At 38.2% G+C, this 26797-nt stretch overlaps 1 protein-coding gene and 1 long non-coding RNA gene across 3 annotated transcripts in view; both read left to right on the forward strand.

Annotated features, from left to right (window-relative positions):
- The window catches only part of SLC39A8 (solute carrier family 39 member 8), a 79905-nt gene that overhangs the window by 36714 nt on the left and 16394 nt on the right, over positions 1–26797 (forward strand). For both annotated transcript variants that reach the window (XM_053901381.1, XM_019415936.2), the window contains exons 5-6: positions 10–132; positions 613–780. In XM_053901381.1, the coding sequence (XP_053757356.1) occupies positions 10–132; positions 613–780 (291 nt within the window). The remainder of the gene's footprint in view (positions 1–9; positions 133–612; positions 781–26797) is intronic.
- On the forward strand, positions 24405–26649 carry LOC128776575 (uncharacterized). Its single transcript, XR_008421723.1, has 2 exons — positions 24405–26377; positions 26498–26649. It is a non-coding gene; the product is annotated as an uncharacterized LOC128776575 (long non-coding RNA).

Raw genomic sequence — 26797 nt, forward strand, 5'->3', positions numbered from 1 at the left:
CTCTTTTAGGCTTTTGGATTCAATCCCAAAAGTGACAACTATGTTGAGAAGGCGGTTGCTGTGTTTGGTGGCTTTTATATACTTTTCTTTTTTGAAAGAGTGCTTAAGATGTTATTAAAGGCGTATGGTCAGGTAAATGGACTTTATTTAAAATATATGATGTTTGACCCCCTACATCTACTTAATAGCTGTATAGGCATATAAAGGCAGGAATTTTATCCTTATAATTCTATGAACTACTCAGTTATTAGGCTGGTGAATGTGAGGAGAAAGAAAAGAGTCCATATATTAATAAGGGTAAGAGAAACACTTGATTCATACTGTGGAATTTGGAATGAGTACCAACAATTAAATGTCAAAAAATGTGCACAATTTGTATTCATTCATGTTCATCAAAATAAGGAGGCATATGTACCCTAACGTGAACAAACAGAAAAAACAAAATCTAATAAATGAAGATATGTTTATAAATCTAAAAAGATTACATATTGAATAGTCATACAGATTTTCTCTTACAAATAAAAAGCACTAGACTCCCTGCTTTCTTGGATGTGTGAGGTACCATGTTTCCTTCTTATAACCTCTTCTTCCTTTAAACATTGTTTCATGTAGAATGATCATACCCACTTTTCAAATGATGATTTTGGTCCTTCTCGTGAGAAAACTCATCAACCTAAAACGTTACCTGCAATCAATGGTGTCACATGTTATGCAAATCCAGCTGTCACAGAACCTAACGGACACATCCATTTTGATAATGTCAGTGTGGTATCTCTCCAGGTATGGCATTTTCACTTTACTATATTGCATCCTTTATACAATGTGAAGACTTCTGTGAATGCAGCCAAGTCAATATTTATACACTGAAGTGCGTCTCACTTATTCTTGTATATGTGGAAGTAAGTGGAATGTGAGTCTGCATTCTTTTTCCAATTTTCCTCCCTATATTTACTCTAAACAAGTGAGTTAAGCAAGAAATTGTGGGTTACTGGATCTGAGACTTCACTGTTCCCTAAAATCATTTAACTGTATGTATGAGTAACTTAGATTTAGTGCTATGTAGCAAACTTAATGAGAGCATTTCTCTTATTTTGCAATTCTTTCAAGATCCAAAACCAAAGAATCCTTTTGAGTAATTTTGAAACTGCAAGAAACAAAATTTGTAAGCTATTAAAGTCATGTTCATTAATTAATTGATTTAGGATTTGTATCTCCATCTTCTAAATAATGTTAATAGGAATCATTTCTTGAGTGAGTATTATGTGCCAGGTAATATGCTAGGCACTTAATTGTTTTGTCTCATTTACTTTTTATAGCAATTATTCAAAGTAGGGTTTATTTTCTACGTATTAGAACTGTTTCAGTTTCAAATGATGGGAATCAAACACAAATTATGCATGCAGAAAGGAGAGTTTATTGGAAAGACAGTGGGCTGTCTAATGGAACAGCCAGGCTATAGGAAGAGTGAGAACCTAGGAACCATTAGGACTGTTAGAACTCCTTTGCCCTCTCCTCCTTCCTGTATCTTAGAGCCATTCTTTCACTGTGCAGTGACTCCTTCCATAGGTGGGAAACACAGCCACCAGCAACTCCTGAGATTTATGTCTTATAATTTCAGCCACTAGAAGGAAATTTAACCTGACTCTTTCAGTTCTAGATACAAAATTCCTGGCAAGTGTCTCCTTGGTCCGGCTTGCATTAGATGTCCACTTCTAGACTAATAGAGAGAGTTGGGCCCCTTGTATGACTGCCAGGGCGTATGGGTGGAGTAGAGGAGTGTTTAGGAAAAAGGGGTGCTCGGGTAACAGTGTCATTTGTGTTCATAATAATTCTCATTTGACAGATGAAGAAAATGGGACTTTAGATATTGAATAACTTCTGCAGGGTCACTCAGCTAGTAAATAGTAGATCCAGAAGCTACAAGGTTAAACATAATATAGAAAAGAAACATTGAATCAAGGAAAGTCTGCTAGGAAAAAACAATTAAGTAGAAAAAAGATATCTGGAAGAGGTTGTTATGGCAAATGACCTGAGTTTCCTTCTGGAAAGAAAACATGATCCATCATATACTTTGCCCCACCTGATTAAGGAAAATCTCAAGTGTGTTTGAAGAGGCAGTTTTGTGTTAGCACTAAACTAAGAGAGGAAATTATTTCATGCAATGTAATGAATGATGTTTTCAGCCAAGATTTTGCAAAGAATATGAAATGTTCAAGTAGATAGTTTCTCACAATAATTATAGCTAACATTTATTAATGCTCAGGGACTCAGCCTAGAATTTTAAGTGAATGGCCTCCTTGGACCCTCATCATAGTCTAGGAGATAGGAAGTGTCATAATTCAGAGATTGTAGCTTAGAAAGGTTAACCACCCCAAGGACACACAGCTCCTGCGTGGCAAAGCCTGGATCAGGATTGAGGCCATCTGATGTTGAAGCCTGCACTCTTGCTGGATTGCCTTCCTCAGGTCACAAATTCTCTACTAGAATCAAGATGATGACATTAACTCTTGACTTGATAAATATTAATTTTCTTAGAGGAAGAAGATAATTTGACCCTAGGCTGTTGCTTTCTGAGGGCAAATAAATTTAACTGATCAAAAGTTTGATTTTAGTTTTAAAGTTTTTGGGATCCTGATTTATGATTTACTATGGCCAGAAGACATGTTTGTATAAATATTAGCACCCTGACAAAAATGGGATCCTACACATGATCCTGTTTCACATAATTTAGAAATATCAGTTGAAAAGTTATTCTTACTCTATTTCTGGTAGTGCTAGTACACAGGATTTCATTCATTTACTCAATAAACATTTATTGAGTACCTGCTCACTGTCCTGGGCCCTGGGGATTCAGAAGCAAATGAATTCTTGTGAAGCCATAGTTTATTCAGTAGACAATATAGAAAAGAGTAGAACAAGAAAATTTCATGTAGCAATACTTTGGTGAAAATACAATATGGTGATGTGGGGTGACACGTGGGGGCTTCTTTGATCAACAAAGGTCCCTCCACAGATCAGCAGAGAATTGGATAATGAGAAAGAAGAACCAGCTATGCAAATATCTGAGAAAAAACTGTTCTAAAATCTTTGAGAGTGATCAAATGGCTTATATACAAGGGAACTGGAATTGAAATGGTATTGGACTTCTGATACCAATTCTGGAGACCAGTGACACTATTCCTTTGGTATTCTGAATAGAAACAACTGTGGAATTGTAAATCAAGGTAAACTACCAATCTAGTGAGAGGGTGCAATGAAGCTGGGATTCTGGAAATATACTTCCAGGAATTAGAAGTCCAACTCCAGTCAGAGAAGATGTGTTCCAGGATGACAGCCGTGCACCAGGCTTTGAGATGAGCCATACAAATAGTCCTGACACTAACTTCTTATGGGGACTATTTTCTGGCCATATGGTTGAAGGTGTAGTCTTAAATGAAGATAGACGTAAGTACTGAGTAATGTCTATTATTTTCAATTTTCTTTTTTAAAAATGTTTATTTATTTATTTTGAGAGAGGGAGAGTGCCAGCATGGGTAGAGGCAGAGAGAGGTGGGGGAGGAGAGAGAGAATCCCAGGCAGACTCTGCACTGACAGCTCAATTCCATGAACCATGAGATCCTGACCTGAGCTGAAATCAAGAGTCAGTCGCTTAACCGCTTGAGCCACCTAGGAGACCCATTATTTTCAGTTTTCTTTTTATATTGCATTCAAAAAATCCTATAGGGGAAAACCAGCAGCAACCGCTTTGACCTCAGCCACAGCACATTCTTACTAGACATGTCTCTGGAGGAAAGGGAACAAAAGCAAAAATGAGCTATTGGGACTTTATCAAGATTAAAATCTCCTGCACAAGGAAGGAAACAATCAACAAAACTAAAAGGCAACTGACAGAATGGGAGAAGGTATTTGCAAATGACATGTTGGATAAAGTGTTACTATCCAAAATCTATGGAGAACTTATCAAACTCAACACTCAAAAAACAAATAATCCAGTGAAGAAATGGGCAGAACACATGAACAGACACTTTTCCAAAGAAGTCATAGAGATGGCTAACAGACACATGAAAAGATATTCAGCATCACTCAGCATCAGGGAAATATAAATCAAACCACAATGAGATACCACCTCACACCTGTCAGAATGGCTAAAACTAACAAGTCAGGAAACAACAGATGCTGGCAAAGATGTGGAGAAAGGGCAATATTTTTACATTGTTGGTGGGAATGCAAACTAGTGCAGCCACTCTGGAAAACAGTCTGGAGGTTCCTCAAAAAATTAAAAATAGAACCAGCAATTGCACTACTAGGTATTTATCCAAAGGATACAAAAATGGTGATTTGAAGGGGCACATGTACTCCAGTGTCTTTGGCAGCACTATCAACAATAGCCAAATTATAGAAAGACCCTAAATGCCCATCAACTGATGAATGGATAAAGACGAAGTGGTGTGTGTGTGTGTGTGTGTGTGTGTGTGTGTGTGTGTGTATGTATGTATGTAAATGGAATATTACTTGGTGATCAAAAAGAATGCAATCTTGCCATTTGCAACAACGTGGATAGAACTAGAGTGTATTATGCTAGCGAAATAGGCCAGTCAGAGAAAGACAAATATCTTATGATTTCATTCATATGTGGAATTTAAGAAACAGAACAGATGAACATAAGGAAAGAGAAGGAAAAATAAGATAAAGACAAAGAAGTAGGCAAATCATAAGAGACTCTTTTACATAGAGAACAAACTGAGGGTTGCTGGAGGGGAGGTGAGTGGGGGGATGGGCTAGATGGGTGATGGGCATTCAGGAGGGCACTTGTGATGACCACTGGGTGTCATATGTAAGTGAGGAATCACTAAATTCTGTTCTTGAAACCAATACTACACTATATGCTAAGTAACTTGGATTTAAATAAATAAAAATAAAATAAAGTAAAATTGCTTTTAAAACACACACACAACAGGCACCTGGGTGGTTCAGTCGGTTAAGCATCTGACTTTGACTCAGGTCATGGTCTCGTGGTTCACGAATTCGAGCCCCGCATCGAGCTCTGTGCTGACAGTTCAGAGCCTGGAACCTGCTTTGGATTCTGTGTCTCCTTCTCTCTCTGCCCCTCCCTGGCTGGTGCTCTCTCTCTCTCTCCTTCTAAAATAAATAAAAACATTAAAAAAGTAAAATAAATAAAACACACACACACAAAATTGAAAGCAGTAGAATTTTAGAAATACCCTAAGAGCTAAGATATTGCTTTAAGAGATAATAGAGTAATATATATGATAGTGATTTTAATAATAAAATTAAAATATTTTCTAATTTGGGGCACCTGGGTGGCTCAATCAGTTAAGCAGCCAACTTCAGCTCAGGTCATGATGTCACAGTTCATGGGTTTGAGTCACGGTTCATGGGTTTGAGCCCCACGTCAAGTTCTGTGCTGACACCTCAGAGCCTGAAGCCTGCTTTGGATCCTGTGTCTCCCTCTCTCTCTGTCCCTCCCACACTCACCCTTTGTTTCTGTCTCTCTCTTAAAAATAAACGTTAAAACCATTTTTTAAACATTTTCTAACTTTTTAAAATGTTTATTTATTTTTGAGAGAGAGGAAGTGGGGAAGGGGCAGAGACAGAGAAAATCCCAAGCAGGCTCTCAGTACAGAGTCTGATGCAGGGCTGGATCCTACGATGGTGAGATCAGGACCTGAGCTGATATCAAGAGTTGGATGCTTAACCAACTGAACCACCCAGGTGCTCCTCTAATTTTTATATGATAAAAAGGATTTAACCTATATGACCCCATTGGAAGAACAGGACATGGAAAATTCATGGTTCATTTCTGAGTCCAAGTATTTATTGCCTTAAGAATTTTGTTGATGATTCTTGTTGCTATTGCTTCAATGAAGTTTTTTTTTTCCAAATTGAAAATAATAAGAAGCTAAGAGTGAGTTAAGAAAGGTAGTCTAATTTGACATTCTATCAATAGAATGTAAATTATATGACAATCTAGGTAATATTGTGATTCTAGATTTTGCTAGAATATAGGAAGAACAAAAGCATTGTTACAGAATAATTAAAATGCATGTCTTAGGGATGTCTTTATAAATATTCATCCAAACAATTCTGGTCCATCATAGAATACTCAGCTATGCAATTTAGTTGCCTTTGGTATTTTGTCTGTGTTCAGTCATATAAAAACCAGAGCTCTACCCATTAAAAAAAAATGTATTGGCATGAAAGTATATTTATTACAGTAAGAGGATAGAAGATATTTTATTTAACAGTTTATTAGCTTGATTATAACTTTATCTTTAACATTTTTTGACATTTATTCATTTTTGAGAGGCAGAGAGAGACAGAGTGTGAGTGGGGGAGGGGCAGAGAGAGAGAGGGAGACACAGAATCTGAGGCAGGCTCCAGTCTCTGAGCTGTCAGCACAGAGTCCGACGTGGGGCTCGACCTCAGGAACCGCGAGATCATGACCTGAACTGAAGTTGGACGCTTAAGCAACTGAGCCACCCAGGCTAAATATTTTAAATATTTAGACAAATTGGTAAGGCTTCCTTAGTACCCTTGCTCCAGATCCTGTAAATGTTAGGCACCATAATCCATGTAATGCACAGGTGTATGTGTGTGTGCCTTATTCAGTTATTGCCACTAGGTGATGTTTCACAGCTCTCCCAGTGACACTTGCTGTTTTCTTCTTTTCTCTTTCTATTATATAACCCTGTGAAATCATGTAAGTATCTATCTGTACAGCCAGATGAGTCTTTTCCCTGGGAATCTATAGCTTTAGAAGGACTGTATTTGTTAGGTGTTGACTTCCTAGAAATGTCAGGTACTCTGGAGAGTGTTAGCTTTTTCTGGGCCACTAGAGGGACCATGTGACTTATTTCTCCTGTAGTCTGTAATCAGTCTTTTTTCTAAAGGAAACCTTTTGTGCTTTCATTGGGGAATTGATGCCAATAAAGACAAAGGGATGAGTCACCTTTTTTTCCCCTAATAAAAGAACAATTATTATCAGCCATTTTTAGAAGTTAACTATAGTGAATTTTATGTTTAAAATTGAGGTGCAAAAGGGGTGCCTGGGTGGCTCAGTCGGTTAAGCATCTGACTCTTGATTTCAGCTCAGGTCATGATTTGTGAGTGTGAGCCCCACATTGGGCTCTGTGCTGGTAGTGCAGAGCCTGCTTGGGATTCTCTCTCCGTCTCTCTGCTCCTCCCCACTTGTGCTGTCTCTGTCACTCTCTGTCTGTAAATAAGTAAATAAATAAATAAATACTTTAAAAAACTGAGGTGCAACGAAGTAGAATTTAGCTGCAAAATGTGGTGATGTTAGAGGCACTTACTTTGTCAATAACCGACATGAAGCAATAATCTCCAAATTGAGAGATTACATTTTTGAGGTGCTTGGGTCTTCATGTGAGTCCAGTAGATGTTAAATACACTTAATTCATTCATCAAGTATTTACTGAGTGCCTAATATGTGCTTGGCACTATTCTAAGTACTGAGTATACATCAATAGGATAGAATAAACTTTCTGCCCTTTCATAACCTAACTGAAATATACCAGAATGTGGAAAGCATTCTTCTTTTTAAAAGTAAACTCCAGGGGCGCCTGGGTGGCTCAGTCAGTTGAGCGTCCAACTTCAGCTCAGGTCATGATCTCACGGTTTGTGAGTTCGAGCCCCGCGTCAGGCTCTGGGCTGACGGCTCAGAGCCTGGAGCCTGCTTCTGATTCTGTGTCTCCCTCTCTCTCTGCCCCTCCCCCATTCATGCTCTCTCTCTGTCTCGAAAATAAATAAACACTAAAAAAAAAAGTAAACTCCACACTACACGTGGGGCTCGAACTCACAACCCCAAGATCAAGAGTTGTGTGCTCTACTGACTGAGCCAGCCAGCACCCCTACGTTCTTTTTTTTAAAGTATGAGATAGAAAAAAAAAAAAAAAAACAAACTGATGAGAAGCCCTGTCTATATGTGTGGGGCTTATATAGGTCTTTTCTCTTGGGTGCTTGGTTTTTCCCCATTCCTGCCCAGAGGTGGGAAGTCAGGTGTGCATTCCTGGCTGTCCATGTTGGGAGTCGTGTGGGAAGAGAAGGGGACTGGGCACTGGGCCTATCTGACTTCATATCCCTGTCTTCAACACCACACTTCATTTCAGCTTTCAGTTTTCTTTGGGTCCTTAAAGGAAAGGTCTCTCTGCTTCAATTTTCTCCAAGTGTGAGTCTTTAGTCATCATTTGGGGTGGTTGCCTTGATGCATGGTCTTGGGAGCAAAGATCTGGGGTTCTGATTGCTCCCTTAATAAACTTACAGTGAATTCTCTTCTTTTTCCTTTAGTGTTTATTTATTTGAGAGACAGAAAGAGAGAGAATCCCAAGCAGGTTCTATGCTGTCAGCGCAAGGCCTGGCTCAGGGCTCTATCCCATGAACCGTGAGATCATCCTGAGCTGAAATTCAGAGCTGGGCGCTTAACCAACTGAGCCACCCAGGTGCTCCTGAATTCTCTTATTTTTAGTTCCACTCTTCTTCCATCACCTTGAGAAGTACTTGGTGCCTCCATTCCCTAAAGTTCTCTGAGATTCTTGGCCCCACATCACCTTGTTTCTTGTTGACTTTTTTCTTGTATGAAGTCAGAATGATCCTCCACTTTTCATCTTCCAAAATAAATATCTCAATGTTGTCATATCATCTGCCATGCTTTCTGTCCTGTGACATTATGACCCTTTTATTTCTTTATTTTAAGGAGTTTCAGGAGGGACTACAGATAAATATATATATATATATCCATTCTGCTATATTTCACTCAAAGCCTACTGATTGTTTAAAATCACAATATTTGAAGTCATACAGAGAAATATAGGTACCATATGTTTTCACTCTTATGTGGATCCTCAGAAACTTAACAGAAGACCATGGGGGAGGGGAAGGAATTAAAAAAAAAGTTAGAGAGAGAGGGAGCCAAACCATAAGAGACTCTTAAAAACTGAGAACAAACTGAGGGTTGATGGGGGGGGTTGGAGGGAGGGGAGGGTGTGATGGCCATTGAGGAAGGCACCTGTTGGGATGAGCACTGGGTGTTGTATGGAAACCAATTTGACAATAAATTTCATATTAAAAAAATAAAATCACAATATTTGGAAAACAGAAAACGGTTTCTTTCCTATATGTGGTTATATCAGGCACTAGTTAAAACTGAAAACTGTGTAAGTAATAAGATTATGTAAGCAGTTATTTTCATATTTCTTGATTGACTGGTATTTATGGAAAAGCAGATGATGTCCCTGGACAGTAGTGAAGAGGAGTTCTGGGTAGAGATCCAACATCAGGAAAATTTGCTCTCACTGGATCTCAACACTTCCTTGCCCTGCAGGCCATTTTATCTGGCTCTAGTCTTTGTGCTAGAAAGTCACAAAACTTGATACCTGATTCCTCTCTGAATTTAGCCCACTTCTCTAATAGTAACTACATTTTTATTCATTTCTAGTGAACCTTTTCAAATTTTTAAGAATATCTGTTCTAAAATCTTCTCATTACTCTGCAAAATACCCACTCCTACCTTTGCTTCTTTAGTGAGATGGAGATCGTTATTTGGAATCTGTGAACTTGGCTGTCTCATGTCATCTCTTATGTCCTGAAAACTGCTCTGTCTCCTTATCTGCTCTCCACCTTCATATTTGTGTCAGGACTTGTATCCTTTCTCTCTCTGTCTTTTTTTTTTTTTTTTCTTTAAGTTTTTTTTTTTTTTTTTTTTTAAAGTTTATTTTGAGAGAGAGAGAGAGAGAGAGGGAGACAGAGAATTCCAAGCAGGCTCTGGGCTGTCAGCACAGAGCCTGACATGGGGCTCAGTCTCATGAACCATGAAATCATGACCTGAGCCGAAATCAAGAGTCAGATGTGGACGCTTAACCGACCAGGCCACCCACCCAGACATCCCTCCTTTCTCTTTTTAAAGCAAGTTCCTCCAAATGTGATCATCTTTCCCATGGCTTTTTCCTGTTTCCATTTATCTTTCCTGAATCTCTCCTTCTCCCCATGTCTACAAACATGGGTTCAGGTCTTTTTACCTTATTCTTTCTTCCTGACTCTGCTACTCCCCAAGATTTTTCAACCCTCCCTCTCCCTACACTGTCCAGCTTCTTGAAAAACTAATACCGAAAACTCTGTGTCAGATACTTTCTTAAGTACTTTATGTATATTAATTCATTTATTCCTCATAGAAACAACCCTATGAGGTCCGTACAGTTATTATCTCCATGTTAACAATGTGGGAACTGATGTACAGAGACGTTAAGTAACTTAACGTAAGTCACACAGGTGTTAGGTTAGGATTAAACCCAGACACCCTGATCATAGGCCCATCTGTTAACCCTTACCCTGTGCTACCCTGCCCATTGTTTTCACTTGCTAACTAGTCTTTATGTGTGCCTTCCTCTTTTTAATCATTTCCTCAAATGTTTAATCATGTCTGATTTAAAAAAAATTACTACCTGTTCTCTGAAATTTCTTATTGGGTGATACAAGTGATTTTTCTAAGTGGCACACTATATTCTTTTTTTATAAATGTTTGTTTATTTTTAGGGAGAGAGAGAGCGAGAGCAGGGGTGGTGCAGAGAGAGGGAGAGAGAAAGAGAATTCCAAGCAGGCTCCGCTCTGTCAGCGCAGAGCTTGACGCAGGGCTCGAACTCATGAACTGTGAGATCATGACCTGAGCCGAAATCCAGAGTTAAACGCTTAACCGACTAAACCACTCGGGGGACCCCACACGCCGTATTCTTAACATGCATTCTCATTCTTTTTGAGACATACCTGTAGTTTAGCACACACTTGAGTACTTCTTATTGGCTGGATGCTAGGAATATAAAGGCAGGTTCTTCACTGAAAGCCATTCCTTCCCTCTTGGAATTGCTTCTTAGGTGGCTTCTGTGATGCTGTAATAACCTTCACCTGTCACGTTAACTACTACTTCCCTGGTGTTGTCTCTGAATCTCCTTTCCCTTGCAGGGCAACTGGATGTGGAGGAGGAAGCAAGGGCTGTGGCGTTACACAGGGCCTATGTTCACGTCTCAGCAGTAAAATGTTAGTTGTATGATTTGGGGAAAATCAATTAATGTCTCTGAGCCTTTGTTTGCTCTTCTGTTAAATGATGAGCAAAAATCCTTAAGCTAATGATTTTTTTTTTTTTTTGGAAAATTAAATAATTTGTTGCGGGTTACTTATGTAATGGTGTGTCTGATACATTGTATGCATATGATAAATACATATTTCTCTTCTTCCATTTGCCAGTTTTTATCTTTCTTTAGTTTTTAATCATAGTGATCTCATCAAATCCTATCAACTGAATCTTCATTCCTCCGGGAATAACTTCTAAATCTATATGCTTAATTATTTACACAACATCCTTTACGAGAGGGCTTTTTGTACTAAGCCACAAAGGCTTTTGAATCTCTTTGTATTTTTCCACTGGGAAATGCAGTGAAACAGAGAGTAACACATTGAGAGGATAAAATACAAAATTTCACGGTTTCTTATCTCCTTTATTTACCTTTTTTACAATTTGAGTACTTTTCCTAAAAACTGAAGTTTGATTTTTAAAACTTGAAGGCCATCTGGTAATAAAGACAACCTTCCGAATGTAAATGCTTGCGAGTCTGACATTGACTTTCTGTTAAATAGACTAAAAGAATTTGAAACATTTACTCTTACTTAATGAAACAAAACTTTAAAGTCTAATTTAATTTTCCATTTGAATGATATTATCAGTTTTTGTGCCCCAGATTCTCTATCAGAGTTGTTCAGCTATGCACTTCTAAGTGTGTTTCTGTCACACTCTGACACATTCAGTTCAGTTGAAAGGACATTCCTAAAGATGTTCCTAAGGGAAATCCCTAAGGAGGGACTTAGGGTTATCTGCTATGACTCCGTAAATTAACCAATCATTTGGGCAACTAGGACATCCCTGACTTCACTCAGGGAGACTGGTGTTACCACTGACGCATTATATCTTAACGAAAGAACTTTGGTACTACCAACTACTAGACAGCTGGGAAAATCCAATAGTTAATGTATATGAAAGTGCTTTTCAAGGTAGTCAAATCTGTACTACTCTGTCTATTTGCTTAAGGACAGACAGTTGCTTAAGGGTTTCAGTCAGGGACTGCTACGATATCCAAATGAAAGGGGAAGATATTAGCTAATCTCCTGATAAACATTATATGGTTACTATTTTTGTGGAGTTTAAAATTTTAATCAATTGATATATACTATCAGGTCCATGCAAACACAATTAAAGTGTTATGGAATTTGACTCTTGCGTATAACTTGTAGACTTTTAGGGCATTCTTTTCCCTCCGTATATATGTACATACACATTCTATTTAATTTCTGTTGAATGAATAAATATCTGAGAATAAAAAAGAAAAGAGAAAAGATATTCAAAGACAAGACTTCCCATGAAAAATTTTTTCAGTCTCCCTAGAAATTGACATAGATATGTTGACTAATTCCTATCCTATTATTCCTATCCAAAGAATCTTTTAAAATATCCTCAAAGGATCCTACTCAGAGTAGACAGAAGCCTTTTATGAGTTATCAGGATAAGATGCCAAAAATGTTTTGGTTTTGAACTTGATTTATAAAATGCAGAGTAAGATAAAAAACAATTCTGTTTGATGTTGGTGGGAAAGAGGGAAAGACAAATATGATAAAAGTTCCAGTAGTATTGGTCAGTCTTGGCAAGAATTGGGTCTTCTAGGCTTGAAAGACCAAAAATGAGCATATGAGCCTGGGTTGTAGAAAAAATTATTGTGTGATTGACCCAAATTAGGCAGTTAGGAAGAGATGCTTGGAAGAGAGCTGGGTGGGGGTGGGACAGCAGAAAGGAGGAAAGATGATTAAATTTTCTCTAAATAACCATTTTTATTGAGACAAAACATACAGAAAAGTAGATAGGTCATCATTGTACAGTTCTATGAAGTTTTTAAAAAAATTTTTTAATGTTTATTTATTTTTGAGACAGAGAGAGACAGAACATGAACAGGGGAGGGGCAGAGAGAGGGGAGACACAGAATCTGAAGCGGGCTCCAGGCTCTGAGCTGTCAGCACAGAGCCTAATGCGGGGCTCGAACTCACAGACTGCAAGGTCATGAGCTGAGCTGAAGTCGGAAGCTCAACCGACTGAGCCACCCAGGCGCCCCTCTGCAAAGTTTTACAAAGTAAATTTGTTCCTGGAACCACTACCTATACCATGAAACAGGATATCACTGGCAATTCAGAACCCTTTTTTTCCCTTCTCTTGTGGTTATACCTTTCCATCCGAAGGAAACTGCCCCTATGAGCTCTAATGTCATATAGGAGTTTTTCATAGAGTATGTAATCTTTTGTATCTGGCTTCTTTTGCTCAATAGCATTTTTGTGAAGTTCATTTATATTGTTGCTTGAATAGTGGTTCATTCATTTTCACTGCTTTATAGTATTCTATCATATGCATACATGAATTGTATCAGTATCATCATGAATTTAACCTTACCATATCTATTCATGCTCTTATATTTTTATTATGTATCTATATATCCACAAGTAATGTATTTCTCATTTTTAAAACTGAGAAAAATAGTATTTTGGACATTTCATTGTGCAACTTCCTTTTTTTTGCCCAGATTTTAGTACTTCTATTTCTACTTCATTCATTTTAACTGCGTGATGTTACCGCTCCTTGTTGATCCATTTCCTCTAACGTTGCGTTTTTCTCTTTTAGCTTTTTGTTATAACAACAATGCTGCAATGTGCATTCTTATCCATGTCTCATTGTGCCTGGGTGTAGAGTTTGTCTAGGGCTGAGGTGCATGCTAGTGGCATTTCGTGTAAAACAATTCTTTGTGTTAAAGCACCCTGTGCATTGAAGGATATTAAACATTTAAGGCTCTCGGGGTGCTATTTGTCAGACATAGCACTCCAGTCCTTAATGACAATGGAAAAATAGTCCCCATTACCTTCACACTTCTAAATGCCCTTGGATGACATTCTGATTCAGAGTCATTGACCTAGAGCTTTCTTCAACTGCAACTTTGTGAGACAAGAAAATGATTTAAAAATGACTGTTTTCTCTCATCTTTTGAGGATGGTACAGAGTATCATTCTACATACACAGAAGAGAAAATAATTTATTAGACATGATGGATACCTTAAGGCATTAAGACTTGATTGTCTTGCAGAACCTCTGTGAGAGAGATTGGGGTGTATAGCTAAACTCAGAAGAAATGGGTCATAGGGTATGCTCACAGATAATTTTACTGAATAGCAATAAATTGCTCTCCAAACTGTTATGCTTTTTACATTCTTGTCAACAGCAGAAGAGAGTTCACATTTTCTTTAGCAATACTTAAAAAAATTTATTGCTGGAGCACCTGGGTGGCTCAGTAGGTTGAGCATCTGACTCTTGATTTCAGCTCAAGTCATGATCCCAGGGTCGTGGGATTGAGCCCCACAATGGGGTCTGTGCTGATTGTGGAGCCTGTTTGAGATTTTCCCTTTCTACCTCTCTCTTTGTCTCACTCTGCTCTTCTTCCCTACTCATGCAGCCCCCCTCTAAAAATTAACTAAGTAAAAAAATTTATTGCCAATTTTAATGAGTTTTTTGTGATTAAAATGATATCTTTTTGTGATTTTGTGATTTGCCTTTGTATATTTCTGATTACTGGTGGAGTCTCTTTATCTGTTAATTGATCATAAGCTTACTTTTGTGTTCCTGTTCATCTATTTCCCATACTTTTAGTTGAGTTTTTTTTATTGATTTATATTAAAGAAAAAATTATTCTGATGCTTGTTAAAATGGTGAAAGAACTTTAGTCCAGACTAGGGTCGACTCTGCAGAGGATAGGGATTGGACTCAACCTGGAATACAGCAAAGGCAGCTGAGGATTTGTAACCAACAAGCAGAGTGAAAGGGTCAGTGGATAGGAAATTGTTAAGAAGAGACATCACGGGTAGGGGAGTCCTTATAAAACTGACTTAACAGGATTCCTGTTACAACTGGACCCTGCAAGAACACATACAAAAGCCTAAGATTGAGGCCTCGTTGAGAAGAGGGCTCAGAGGAGCCTGACCAAAGCTTGATCAGAGAGTCTTTGTCATTTGTAGGAGTTTTACATATATTCCAGATCCTAATCTTCTTTGAGTAAATGGGCTACAAATATATTCTTGAAGTCTGTGATTTCTTTTTTCACTTAGTTTATATTTTGTTTTCAGAAAGTTTTAATTTTAATGCCAATATATTAATACTTTCTTCAGGCTTTTTACACTGAGTTTTGTTTAAGAAACTTTCCCTTTGTCAAAGTAAAGAAGATATGTTTCCATACTTTAAAAAAATGTTTATTTATTTTGAGAGAGAGACTGTGAGAGAGCATGCAAGGGAGGGGCAGAGAGAGAAAGAGAGAGAGAGAGAGAGAGAGAGAGAGAGAGAGAGAGAGAGAGAGAGAATCCTAAATAAGATCCATGCTGTTTGCACAGAATTTGACATGGGGCTGGATCTCAGGAACTGTGAGATCATGATCTGAACAGAAATCCAGAGATGGATGCTTAACCAACTGAGCCACTCAGGTGTCCCTTTCCATACTATTTACTAAAAGTTTTAAGTTTAATTTGTCATGTGGAATTTATTTTCCTATATGATATAAGAAAAAAATCTACTTTTTTTTTCTGTATAGATAGGCATTTATCTTAGCTTCTTTTATTGAATAGATCATTTTTATCTCTGCTATATATGATGTTTCTATTTATCAACATGTCTGTATGTGGGTTTTCTATTCTTTTTTGTTTATCTGTATATTAAAAAAGTTCCTGGCCCAATACCACATTACCTTAATTGTTATAGTTTTTAGTAAGCATTGAATTTTCGAAAATAAGACTCTGCACCCTGTTTTTTTTCATTGAAACTTATCTTTGTTCTTCCATATCAATATGATTTTTTTGGATTTTTATTGACATTGCATTGAACTGAGAGATCAATTGAGGGACAGCTGACATCTTTATAATATTTCAGATTTTTCTTGTTTTGTGATTTTCAGATATATTTATTCCTAATTATTTTGTAGCTTTGCAGGTATTCTAAGTGGTATCTTCTTCCTACTGTATTTTCTTTTTATTTTTTAAAGGTTTTTATTTTATTGTTATTTTTTAATGTTTATTTATTTTGAGAGAGCGAGAGAGAGAGCGCAAGTGGGGGAGGGTCAGAAAGAGAAGGAGAGAGAGAATCCCAAACAGGCTCTGTGCTGCCCGTGCAGAGCCTGAAGTGGGGCTCAATTCCATGAACCATGAGATCATGACCTGAGCTGAAATCAGGAGTTGGACAATTAACTGACTGAGCCACCCAGCAGCCCCTAGATATTTTTATTTTTAAGTAATCTCCACACCCAACGTGGGGCTCAAACTTAACAACCCCGAAATCAAGAGTCTCATGTTCTACCGACTGATCCAGCCAGGTGTTCCTCTACTATACTTTCTAATTGGCTATTGCTTGTATGCAGAAGTGACAGATTTTGAAAAGTAACTGTATCCTGTAGCATTGCTGAATTCTGTTACTATTTTTTGAGTTTTATTTGCTTACTTTTTTTGGTTCTGTATGTAAACATTGAAGAGCAAATAAGCACATTTTTTCCTTCTTTTCTAATTGTCCAAAAAACTCTTATTTTTCTTGCCTCATTACATTGGTAAGGATTCATGAGATAATGCTGAGTAGAAATTGTGATGGTTAGTATTATATCTTTTTTTTAAAAATTTTTTGGCAATGATGTCTTTTTTTTTTTATAATTTTTTTCTTTTTAATGTTTATTTATTTTTGAGACAGAGAGAGACAGGATGAATGGGGGAGGGTCAGAGAGAGAGGGAGACACAGAATCTGAAACAGGCTCCAGGCTCTGAGCAGTCAGCACAGACCCTGACGCGAGCCTTGAACTCACGGACCGTGAGATCATGACCTGAGCCGAAGTCGGACGCTTAACCAACTGAGCCACCCAGGCGCCCCTTATGTCTTGTTTTTGAGTTTGATGGGAATGCTTTTAAATTCAGTAGGTTCCTTGCTTTAGTTTATTTTTTTAATAGATATTTTAAATTAGATTAAGAAAGTTCCTTCATATTCATAATTTACTAAATGTTGTTCTCAGTGTTAGATTTTATTGGATTTTTTTTCTTTTTCTATACTATAACCAAATATGGATTATCTATAATAGTGAATTTTTTTTTTGCTTTTAGAATTGAGGACTGTTCAATCAGGGTGAAAGACTAAATGAATAAATAAGTTATTTTTTCTCACAAAGATTGTGTCATTTCTAGACTACAGTGTTGTTCATTAGAGGTAATTGATTAGTAACTTTAAAAACTGCTTCATCAAAGAACTTGAGTCAGATGGATTTGAGTTTAAATTTGGATTCTGACAACTAATCAGGTTCCTTTACTTTTCTAAAACTTACTTCCTCTGTAAATTGAAAAAAATCTCTACCAGTCATGATTATTAGTAGGATTAAATGAAATATTTTAGAAGTAATAAATAAGCATAGGTATGCAGTAAATATTAAATCGTATTACTACTACCACCATGCTGTCAAACATCACCATATTCCTGAGAAGCAATGGTGGGTTAAGTGAGGATAACAGTGGACAGGATTGTGTATGGACTCAAAGCCACAAAGTCCACTCTTTCAATGGCAGAATCGAGCCACTCTTGACAGGAGATTTGGTAGACAGTTGTGGCATCACATGTCAGGTTTATAAGCACATGTCAATTGAAAAGAGGAGAGCATTTTATGCACATTATCTCTTGTGAAGATATGGTGGAAAACATTTTAAAGGTTTAAAAATGGATGCCGTATTTCAACGCGGGGATCAATTTACAGCTAAGAGCTGTATTAATGAAGGTTTCTAGAATAATGGAGGAGAACAGAGCTTTCATGGCAGTTTGCAGAGAACAAAACCAAATAGCAAGTTTGAATAAAGGATCTGATGGCAGTTGAATTGAATTGTAATGTTGATTTGCTTACTTTTCAAAAGAAATATCCTAATGTCAAGGTTCATTAAGTGGACCACTTTGGTGGTCTGTTAGGTGCGCTTTGGTGGACAGAGTCCTGTACACGAGGCAATGCTATCTACAGGAACAATAAAGAGAAAAAGTGGAAGAAAATGGCCAGGGTCTGGGGGGGTTGGCGGATGGATGGGGTGGTGCTGTGTTTCCAACTGTGAATAGAGGAAACCCTGTGGGTCCCCGGTATATAGTAGATTCTACTTGATATGATGTGTCTTTGTTTACATTGCCCAAGCACAGGGTAATGAATGAAAATAATAGATCAGCTTACACAATAATGAGTTTATTTGAAGATGGAAAACTGGTGTGGGGTGGGAGAGAAAATTTTGGAAGAGTTTTTAAGAAAGAGGAGATTGGGAGGATCTGGCCTGATGGCCAAAACTGTGAGGAGAAAAGACAAAGGGATATTAAAAGTGTGTGCTAGATAACTCTTCCCTCAGTGTTTCAGAAAAGGCTTTGGTAAATAATACATACATTTTCAATGCTTCTGAAGCCAGATATAGCTACTGTTGGAGGTATTATCCTGCAATACATGTAAGGAGAGGATATAAGGAGAGGAAAAGCTAGACTTGATAAGTACAGAAAAAGACTAGGAGAATGAGCTATTTCAATGAAGGGAAAAACAAGATTTGGGAAATCCAAGGGAGATTTCATACAAGGAGGAAATTAGAGTGGACAGGTAAAGCTTGAAGATACAGAATAGAGTGGAAGTCACGGTAAGAATGTCTGTTGGAGCAAATTCCTAGAAAAGAAACAAAGAGGGACTTCGTAAACAGATGGAGCTGTTAATCATGAAAAGGAGAGTTCTAAGATGGAATTCAATGCTGGAGCGATTTGTATTCTATTAGAATTCTATTCCAAGATGGAGTAGAAGGTGGAGAACATGTCTGTGGTTAGAGGAGAAGGAGTATGTGTCAGATGGCTTCCATCTCAGGCAAAGGGGAAGTAGCAGTGAACGTGGGGTTGGGGAACAATGGAAAGGGTTTGGATTGGACTCTGTTGATATGGGGGAGGTGACTAGAGATCATAACAGATTGCTGGGCAGAAAGGCAGAATTCTCAGCCCTGAGCTTGTGTCTTTACTTTCAGGGTTGAACATGTTGAACTTTATAGCCCAGGGCCCACAGATGTGGGCACCGCTCTGCACAGATGTGAGACAGAGAGAGCAATAGTCCATCTGGGTAGAGTTCCAGACTGTTGCAGACAGAGAGAATGGCATGCCTGCTACCTTTAGAGGATGGAAAGTGCAAGGAACCAGGCCGTCACATATGGAAGTAGCTTGCTCCTATGCTGAAGTTCCAGAAACATGATTTTGCATTCTCCTTCCTGGAAAGCTGTTTCTGCACAGTTTCTTTTCTCTAGTCTCTAAAACATAGTCAGTGTCAAGTACATGTCAGATTTCTATTACTTGTCACTCCTGAAAAATTGACAGCAGTGATGGTGGTGGTGGTAGTTGGTGTGTGACGACGGTGGTACCCAGCACATGCAGGGAATATACTCAGTACTTAACAAACACTATTCATGCACAACCTCGATTGGTAGGCGGGATTATGTACATTTCACAGATGAGGAAACTGGGTTTCAGAGAGGTCAGGATTAATTTGAACTTAGAGCAGTCATATGCAGAGTGCTTTTAACACAGCTAAGTTACTTCCTGATTTGCATGCTTCTCATCAGCTAAAATGAATACTTTTTTTTTCAATATATGAAATTTATTGTCAAATTGGTTTCCATACAACACCCAGTGCTCATCCCAAAAGGTGCCCTCCTCAATACCCATCACCCACCCTCCCCTCCCTCCCACCCCCCATCAACCCTCAGTTCTCAGTTTTTAACAGTCTCTTATGCTTTGGCTCTCTCCCACTCTAACCTCCTTTTTTTTTTTTTTTCTTCCCCTCCCCCATGGGTTTCTGTTAAGTTTCTCAGGATCCACATAAGAGTGAAAACATATGGTATCTGTCTTTCTCTTTATGGCTTATTTCACTTAGCATCACACTCTCCATTCCATCCACGTTGCTACAAAGGGCCATATTTCGTTCTTTCTCATTGCCCTGTAGTACTCCATTGTGTATATAAACCACAATTTCTTTATCCATTCATCAGTTGATGGACATTTAGGCTCTTTCCATAATTTGGCTATTGTTGAGAGTGCTGCTATAAACATTGAGGTACAAGTGCCCCTATGCATCAGTACTCCTGTATCCTTTGGGTAAATTCCTAGCAGTGCTATTGCTGGGTCATAGGGTAGGTCTATTTTTAATTTTCTGAGGAACCTCCACACTGCTTTCCAGAGTGGCTGCACCAATTTGCATTCCCACCAACAGTGCAAGAGGGTTCCATTTCTCCACATCCTTGCCAGCATCTATAGTCTCCTGATTTGTTCATTTTGGCCACTCTGACTGGCGTGAGGTGATATCTGAGTGTGGTTTTGATTTGTATTTCCCTGATGAGGAGCGACGTTGAGCATCTTTTCATGTGCCTGTTGGCCATCCGGATGTCTTCTTTAGAGAAGTGTCTATTCATGTTTTCTGCCCATAAAATGAATACTTTTAATGAAATCCAAACATCACAAAAATGTGAGAAATCGAAATCACAAAAATGTGAGAAAAAAATTCTTGCCTACTTGACAAGCAAGCATCTATCATGTACTTGGTACTCCTTAAAGGTACTTATAGACATGTAAAAAAAAAATTGTAGGGGCGCCTGGGTGGCTCAGTTGGTTAAGCGGCTCAGGTCATGATCTCACGGCTCATGAGTTCAAGCCCCGCGTCAGGCTGTGTGCTGACAGCTCAGAGCCTGGAGCCTGCTTCATGTTCTATGTCTCCCTCGCTCTCTGTTCCTCCCCAGCTCATGCTGTCTCTCAAAAATAAATAAACATTAAAAAAAATTGTACTGTAGTGTGATGAGTACTGTAGTAGAGGTACGCACAGTTGCCAAGAAAGATGTGGCACACATTAAGGTGGGTGGCAATCCAAGTGAAGTCGGCATGGGTACTCTCCTGAGAAGGTGATGCTTGTACCCATCTTTTTTTTTAGAGTTTACTTTATTTTGAGAGACAAAATGAGAGAGCATGCACGAGGGAGGGGCAGAGAGAGAGAGGGAGAGAGAATCACAAGCAGGCTCCGTGCTGGTCAGTGTAGAGCCTGACACAGGGGTCAATCTCATGAACCATGGGATCATGACCTGAGCTGAAATCAAGGGTCAGATACTTAATTGACTGAGCCACCCAGGCGCCCCGATGCTTGTACCCAACTCAAAGGGTGGGTGGGAGGCTGCTAGGTAAATAAGATTTGGTGAAATGGTAACCGAGATGCAGAGGATACTTCCAATTATTATTTTTAAACATTTGGCCATTTAAAATTTTGAAAAATTTAGGGAAATGTGCCTATAGAGTATTCTTAATCATTCCCCTCAGGAAGCTTTTTGATGAAGCACATTAACTTTTGCAACAGAAGAATATACATGCCCACCAATTATTATGTACAATATAAAGGGGTTCATGAACCCATTGAAGTGCTTCTAGAACCTCCTAGATAATCCCTCTGGTGTAGAGGGATACTTGAAAGAAGAAAAGAAATGCCTAGGGGCGAAAGTAGGTAGCACTGAATAGTAGGTACTTTACAGCTCTTATTATGTTGGATTCTTACAACAGGCCTGTGAAATAGGTATTAAATTTATTTACAGATGAGTAACTAAAGACGCTTAAGTCACTCACTCAAGTTCACCCAGATGATAAATGGCGAAGCTATGATGAAATCCCCTTCTGGGGTCCTGATTCCCAATTCCATATTCCTTTCGGTACACATGACACCAACATCCTAAGGGCTGGGGGAACATTGCTATAATCAGTTCCGATGTCTAACAATGAATTTACAAGTGAATTTCTGAAATACAACTTGTAGTGAGTTGAGGATTGCCTGCACAGTGAAACCTCCTTAATTTTGACTCTACCAATCTGTCGTAGCTGATGAATTATGACTTGTTATATTTTGTTTATATGCTGGGCTACATGCTGGGCTGTAGACTATCTTGGTAGTGTCTGTAAGAATTGTTTTGAATAATTCTCATAAGGCAAGGTGCTCCTAAGGTTTTTAAGTGACCTAAAGAAATAATAACTGAGTTGTGATTAGGTAATTAATACGCTACATTAGTTTTATCCCTACAATGTGGCAGTTTTCTTCAGGACCTCTACCCACCCCCCACCACGCTTGCTGTGGGAGCCATTTGCTGGTGTGAGTTGTAGAAAGCAATAAAAGTGTATTTATCTAAACATGTTCTGTACTAAATTGCTTTCACTAATCAAGCAGGACTTATCCCTATTTAGAAGAATTAGTGAGGTTTTACTCAATTAAGCTTGATGTCAAGTTAATTTTCCCCCTATTAGTATAATGAAAAATTTCTGTGTTGCTCTGTCATGCATGCTGATTGGTAAAAAAAAATGAGAATGGATGTCAACACATTTTTCTTTTGATGAAGGAGGAAGAAATTTAAGAGGTTCAAGTAAATTATTCTGGACATCAGAAAGTTGCTTAATTCTATTGTAAAGAAAGCCCAGTTGCAAACCAGCATAAGCAATGGAAGAATTTAAATACACGTTCTATTCCTGGTGTGTCTTTAACATCAGTTTTTTTCAAAATTTTTAAAGATTGCATTATAAAGGATGTTCAATGTCATAAATACTGGACTTGCCAAAATAGGCCTCTGTCTTTTCTTTGACTTCTGCTATCATTTGAAAATACTTATAAAGTGCTATATTCTTTACATGCTCCATCTTGCAGTTTGGGAATAATGGATCAAGACCTGGTAAGTAATTTTTACTCAGTAGATTGCATGATGGAAAATATGTCAAAGCTTGAGTTGTTTTATTGTAATAAATGGAATTTATGTCCCAGGGAGAAGTACTTGGGGAGATAGACTTTATCCTATATTCGGTTATTCCGGGTTATATTTGCTCCATATATTTTTAAATAAAGATCCTAAATTAGAAAGATCACAAAGTGAAAGCATCTTGCAAATGACGTGTGGACTTGCCAAGATGTTTTTTGAGTTTGGTAGTACTATACTATATAGTAGAGTATTAGCAGATTGTCATACACACACACACACACACACACACACACACACACTCAACTGTAGATATTTATCTGTCTCTCTATTCATATATATTCATTTTTATGTCTCAGGCACGTGTCCAGATCAAGAATACCACTTTTAAAACTATTAATACTTCACTGATAATCTTAGTCAATAAAAAAAATAATTGAGGGTGTCTGAAGACCAAATTAGATGCTCACTTTAAAAAAAATTTTTTTTAAGTTTATTTATTTTGAGAGAGACAGAGACAGCATGAGTGGGGGAAGGGCAGCTAGAGAGGGAGAGAGAGGATCCCAAGCAGCCTCCATGCTGGAGCCTTATGTGCTGGCCCACAAAAGCCGTGAGATCATGACCTGAGCCAAAACTGAGTCGGATGCTTAACCGACTGAGCCACCCAGGCACCCTGTAACAAATGTACCAACAAATTAGAGTCAGAGCATTGATTGGGTGGTGAAATTTGATTTTACAATATGCCTGCTTTTTAGGTAGGGAATTTCAGACCTTTTCTGAGGCTCTCATTCCAATTAAGTTAATAACTCATTTATTTTCTTTAAGTAGTGACTTTCTCCTGTTTTTACCTTTGCTTGTCATATTAGTCAGTGTACCAACCTATTCAGATGTATTATAAATTTTGAGTTCTTATTAGTAGAAAAGAAAGAGCCCAATGTGTGAGCCCAGTTATTCTTAAAATGGTATTTCATTGAATCTTCTACTTAGGAGTATTGAATTGCTTAATGAAAAAAACCTTATTGGGAGGGGGACAAAACATAAGAGTCTCTTAAATATGGAGAACAAACAGAGGGTTGCTGGAGGGGTTGTGGGAGGGAGGATGGGCTAAATGGGTAAGGGGCACTAACGAATCTACCCCTGAAATCATTGTTACACTGTAGGCTAACTAACTTGGATGTCAATTAAAAAATAAATAAATTATAAAAAAAAGAAAATGACTTTTTTTTAACCTTTAGAACAACTTAGTGAAAGTAGATTATAGTCAAAAAAAGTTCCATAGCTGAGAAAGCACCAATAAAGATTATCTTTGTAAGTTCAGTAAACCTTGCAGGTCTCTGGTCTGATACTTTCTAGTTCATCTGCTTTAATTAGTAGGTAATAAGGTGCATATCAGAAAAACTGAAGTGAGGGATCATCATTAATAGTTTTCTAGGCTGCAAAACAAACACCTAAATCTAGAGATTGTTTTACCTTTTTTTTTTCCTTTAAAAATGTGTATTTATTTATTTTGAGAGAATGAGAGAGAGAGAGAGAGAGAGAGAGAGAATCCCCAGCAGGCTCCATGTTGTCCATGTGGAGCCTAATGCCAGGCTCAATCTCCTGAACCATGAGGTCATGACCTGAGCCAGAACCAAGAGTCAGATGCTTAACCAACTGAGCCACTCAGGTGCCCCAGAGACCCAGAGATTGTTTTACTTTTGGGAAGTAAAATGGCAAAAATCCATTACCGGGAAGAAACAGTCCACATCTTCTCTGGATTCTTTGTAGTTTTGGTGACTTTGACAAAAATTTCAGAGTCATGTAATTTATATATTAGAACAATAATGGCAATCTTAAATTGGGACTTCTTTTGTGATAACATTTCATGTTCTGATTGACGTTCTAGTCTATAAGTCAAATCAGTGAAGCTACATTAAAAGGCAAGAGGCTGACATTCATTTATTCATTCTGTCATTCACTCACTTGTCATGTATCCTGTGATCACCTGCCCAGTGCCAGGCTCTGTTCTATGTTTTTGGAAATATGTTGTGGCAAATTAGAATATGTTCCTGCTTTCTGGCACTCTTTTTGTTCCAATGGGACTCACAGCTCAGTGTCCTAGGGTTGCATATGATATTGAGGAAATTAAAAGTTGGTGATGTGATGATGTCTGAGTGGCTACTTTAGTTTGTGTGGTGAGGGACATATTTAAGCTAAAATTTGAATGATAAGAAGCAACTATCCATGCAAAGATGAGGGAGAAGAAGGTCATGGCTGAGGAAACCGCCAGTCCTAGGTCTGCAGGGTGGGAAAGAGTTTGGTGGGTTTTAGGAATAGAAAGAAGGTCAGAGTAGCTGGGGCACAGCAGATGCTGGTATAAAATGATATTGGAGAAAAATCGAGATGTAAATCTTTCTACAAAGTGTTACTGTGTTCTAATATTTAAATACATCCATAACCTCAAATGAGCTTCTGGTCCTAAAATTACATTTTGTGAAATGTAACAAACTCAGGAAGGGGCAGTCAAGAAAGCAACTGTATTTTTCCATCCATAATGTGGTCTGTAGACAACAGATTATATGGATTTGAAAGTCCAAGGATGGTGTCTTTTCCCCTCTATGAATGGAAGTATTTTCAGTGTGTATCAAGTGTTGGCAAACCTCAGAACATCAGCTTGGTGTATTTTACTCAAAACCAGAGATTCTTGAATCACGGTACCTAACAGGATAGAGGCTGGTGGCAGCAATAAACTAATCCATTCTTGTAATAAGAAACTACTGAACTCAGAATTTCTTGTTTGAAAAACTCAGTTCTTTTGAGCAGTCTCTGGCTTTTATTGCATGGGCCTAGGAGGCAAATCCTGTGGGTTCAAGTCCTGGCTTTCCCATTTTTAGCTGTGTGGTTTTGGTCAGGGCCTTATCTCTAGTATCCTTATTACTTCATCTGTAATTAGGGTATTAGAAGTACTCATCCCATGGCATTCAGGAGAATGCCTTGAAAACAGTAAGCACTCAACAAGTGTTAGTTGTGTTTGTTGCCACTATTCTTATATTTATGCCCCTTTCTCCAACAATCTTCTGAAAGTGTGTTGTCTCCTAAAGTTAGATGCAGGGTGGCTGCTGATAAAAGTCTTCTGCCCTTTAATGGTCACTGGGATGGGGGTGGGAGGACTCTGAGATCTGTCCACTACAATGTAATTTCCACATTCCACTCCTCTACTCGCTTTAGCAAAAACAAGGCCCATTTCCCCATCCTTTTTTTTTTTTTTTTAAAGAAAACATTTATTAAGCACCTACTAATGTTAAACTCTGGGCTGAAATGAAAACAAATCCTTGTCTTCCAGGAGCTTTTGGTCTGGCTCCACAACTTTCATTCACAAAGAAATGGCAAGGAAAAAAAAAAAACCAACAAAGGACAACAAAAAAACTTCTGCACTTTTAGAGTTTTTTAATATAGATGAACCAATTTGGAATTGATTAACGAACATTCTTCTATGCACACCCTTCTCACGTTGTACGTAAGTGCCCGTATGTTTGCTCTTTGGAGAGATTGGAATAGATGCTTCATGTGACAGTGATTTGTGAGCCTGTCATGAGAGAAAATGTACTTTACTATTATTATGCCTTCATTTCTTCAGACAACAAACATTCAGAGTGCCTGCAGTACTAAATGTTGGATGAATAGGGGCGAACAAGAAAGAGAACAAAATTCCACTTCTCCTAGAGATCATGGTGTGCTTGTTTGGCATAGGCATTTAAGTCCTGTCTCTGCTCCTCTCTAGAGGTAGGACTGAGCATAGTTATTTAACCTCTTTATACCTTAGTTTTCTCACCTGTAAAATGGGAATAGGAACCACATAGGGCTGTGGGGAAGATTAAATAACTTATACTATTGATGTTATCATTCTTACTGTTCTGTGCTAATGAGTATGTCCTGT

This window comes from Panthera pardus, unplaced genomic scaffold (assembly GCF_024362965.1).
Source record: "Panthera pardus isolate Hobbes unplaced genomic scaffold, ASM2436296v1 HiC_scaffold_13, whole genome shotgun sequence".
NCBI lineage: Eukaryota > Metazoa > Chordata > Mammalia > Carnivora > Felidae > Panthera > Panthera pardus.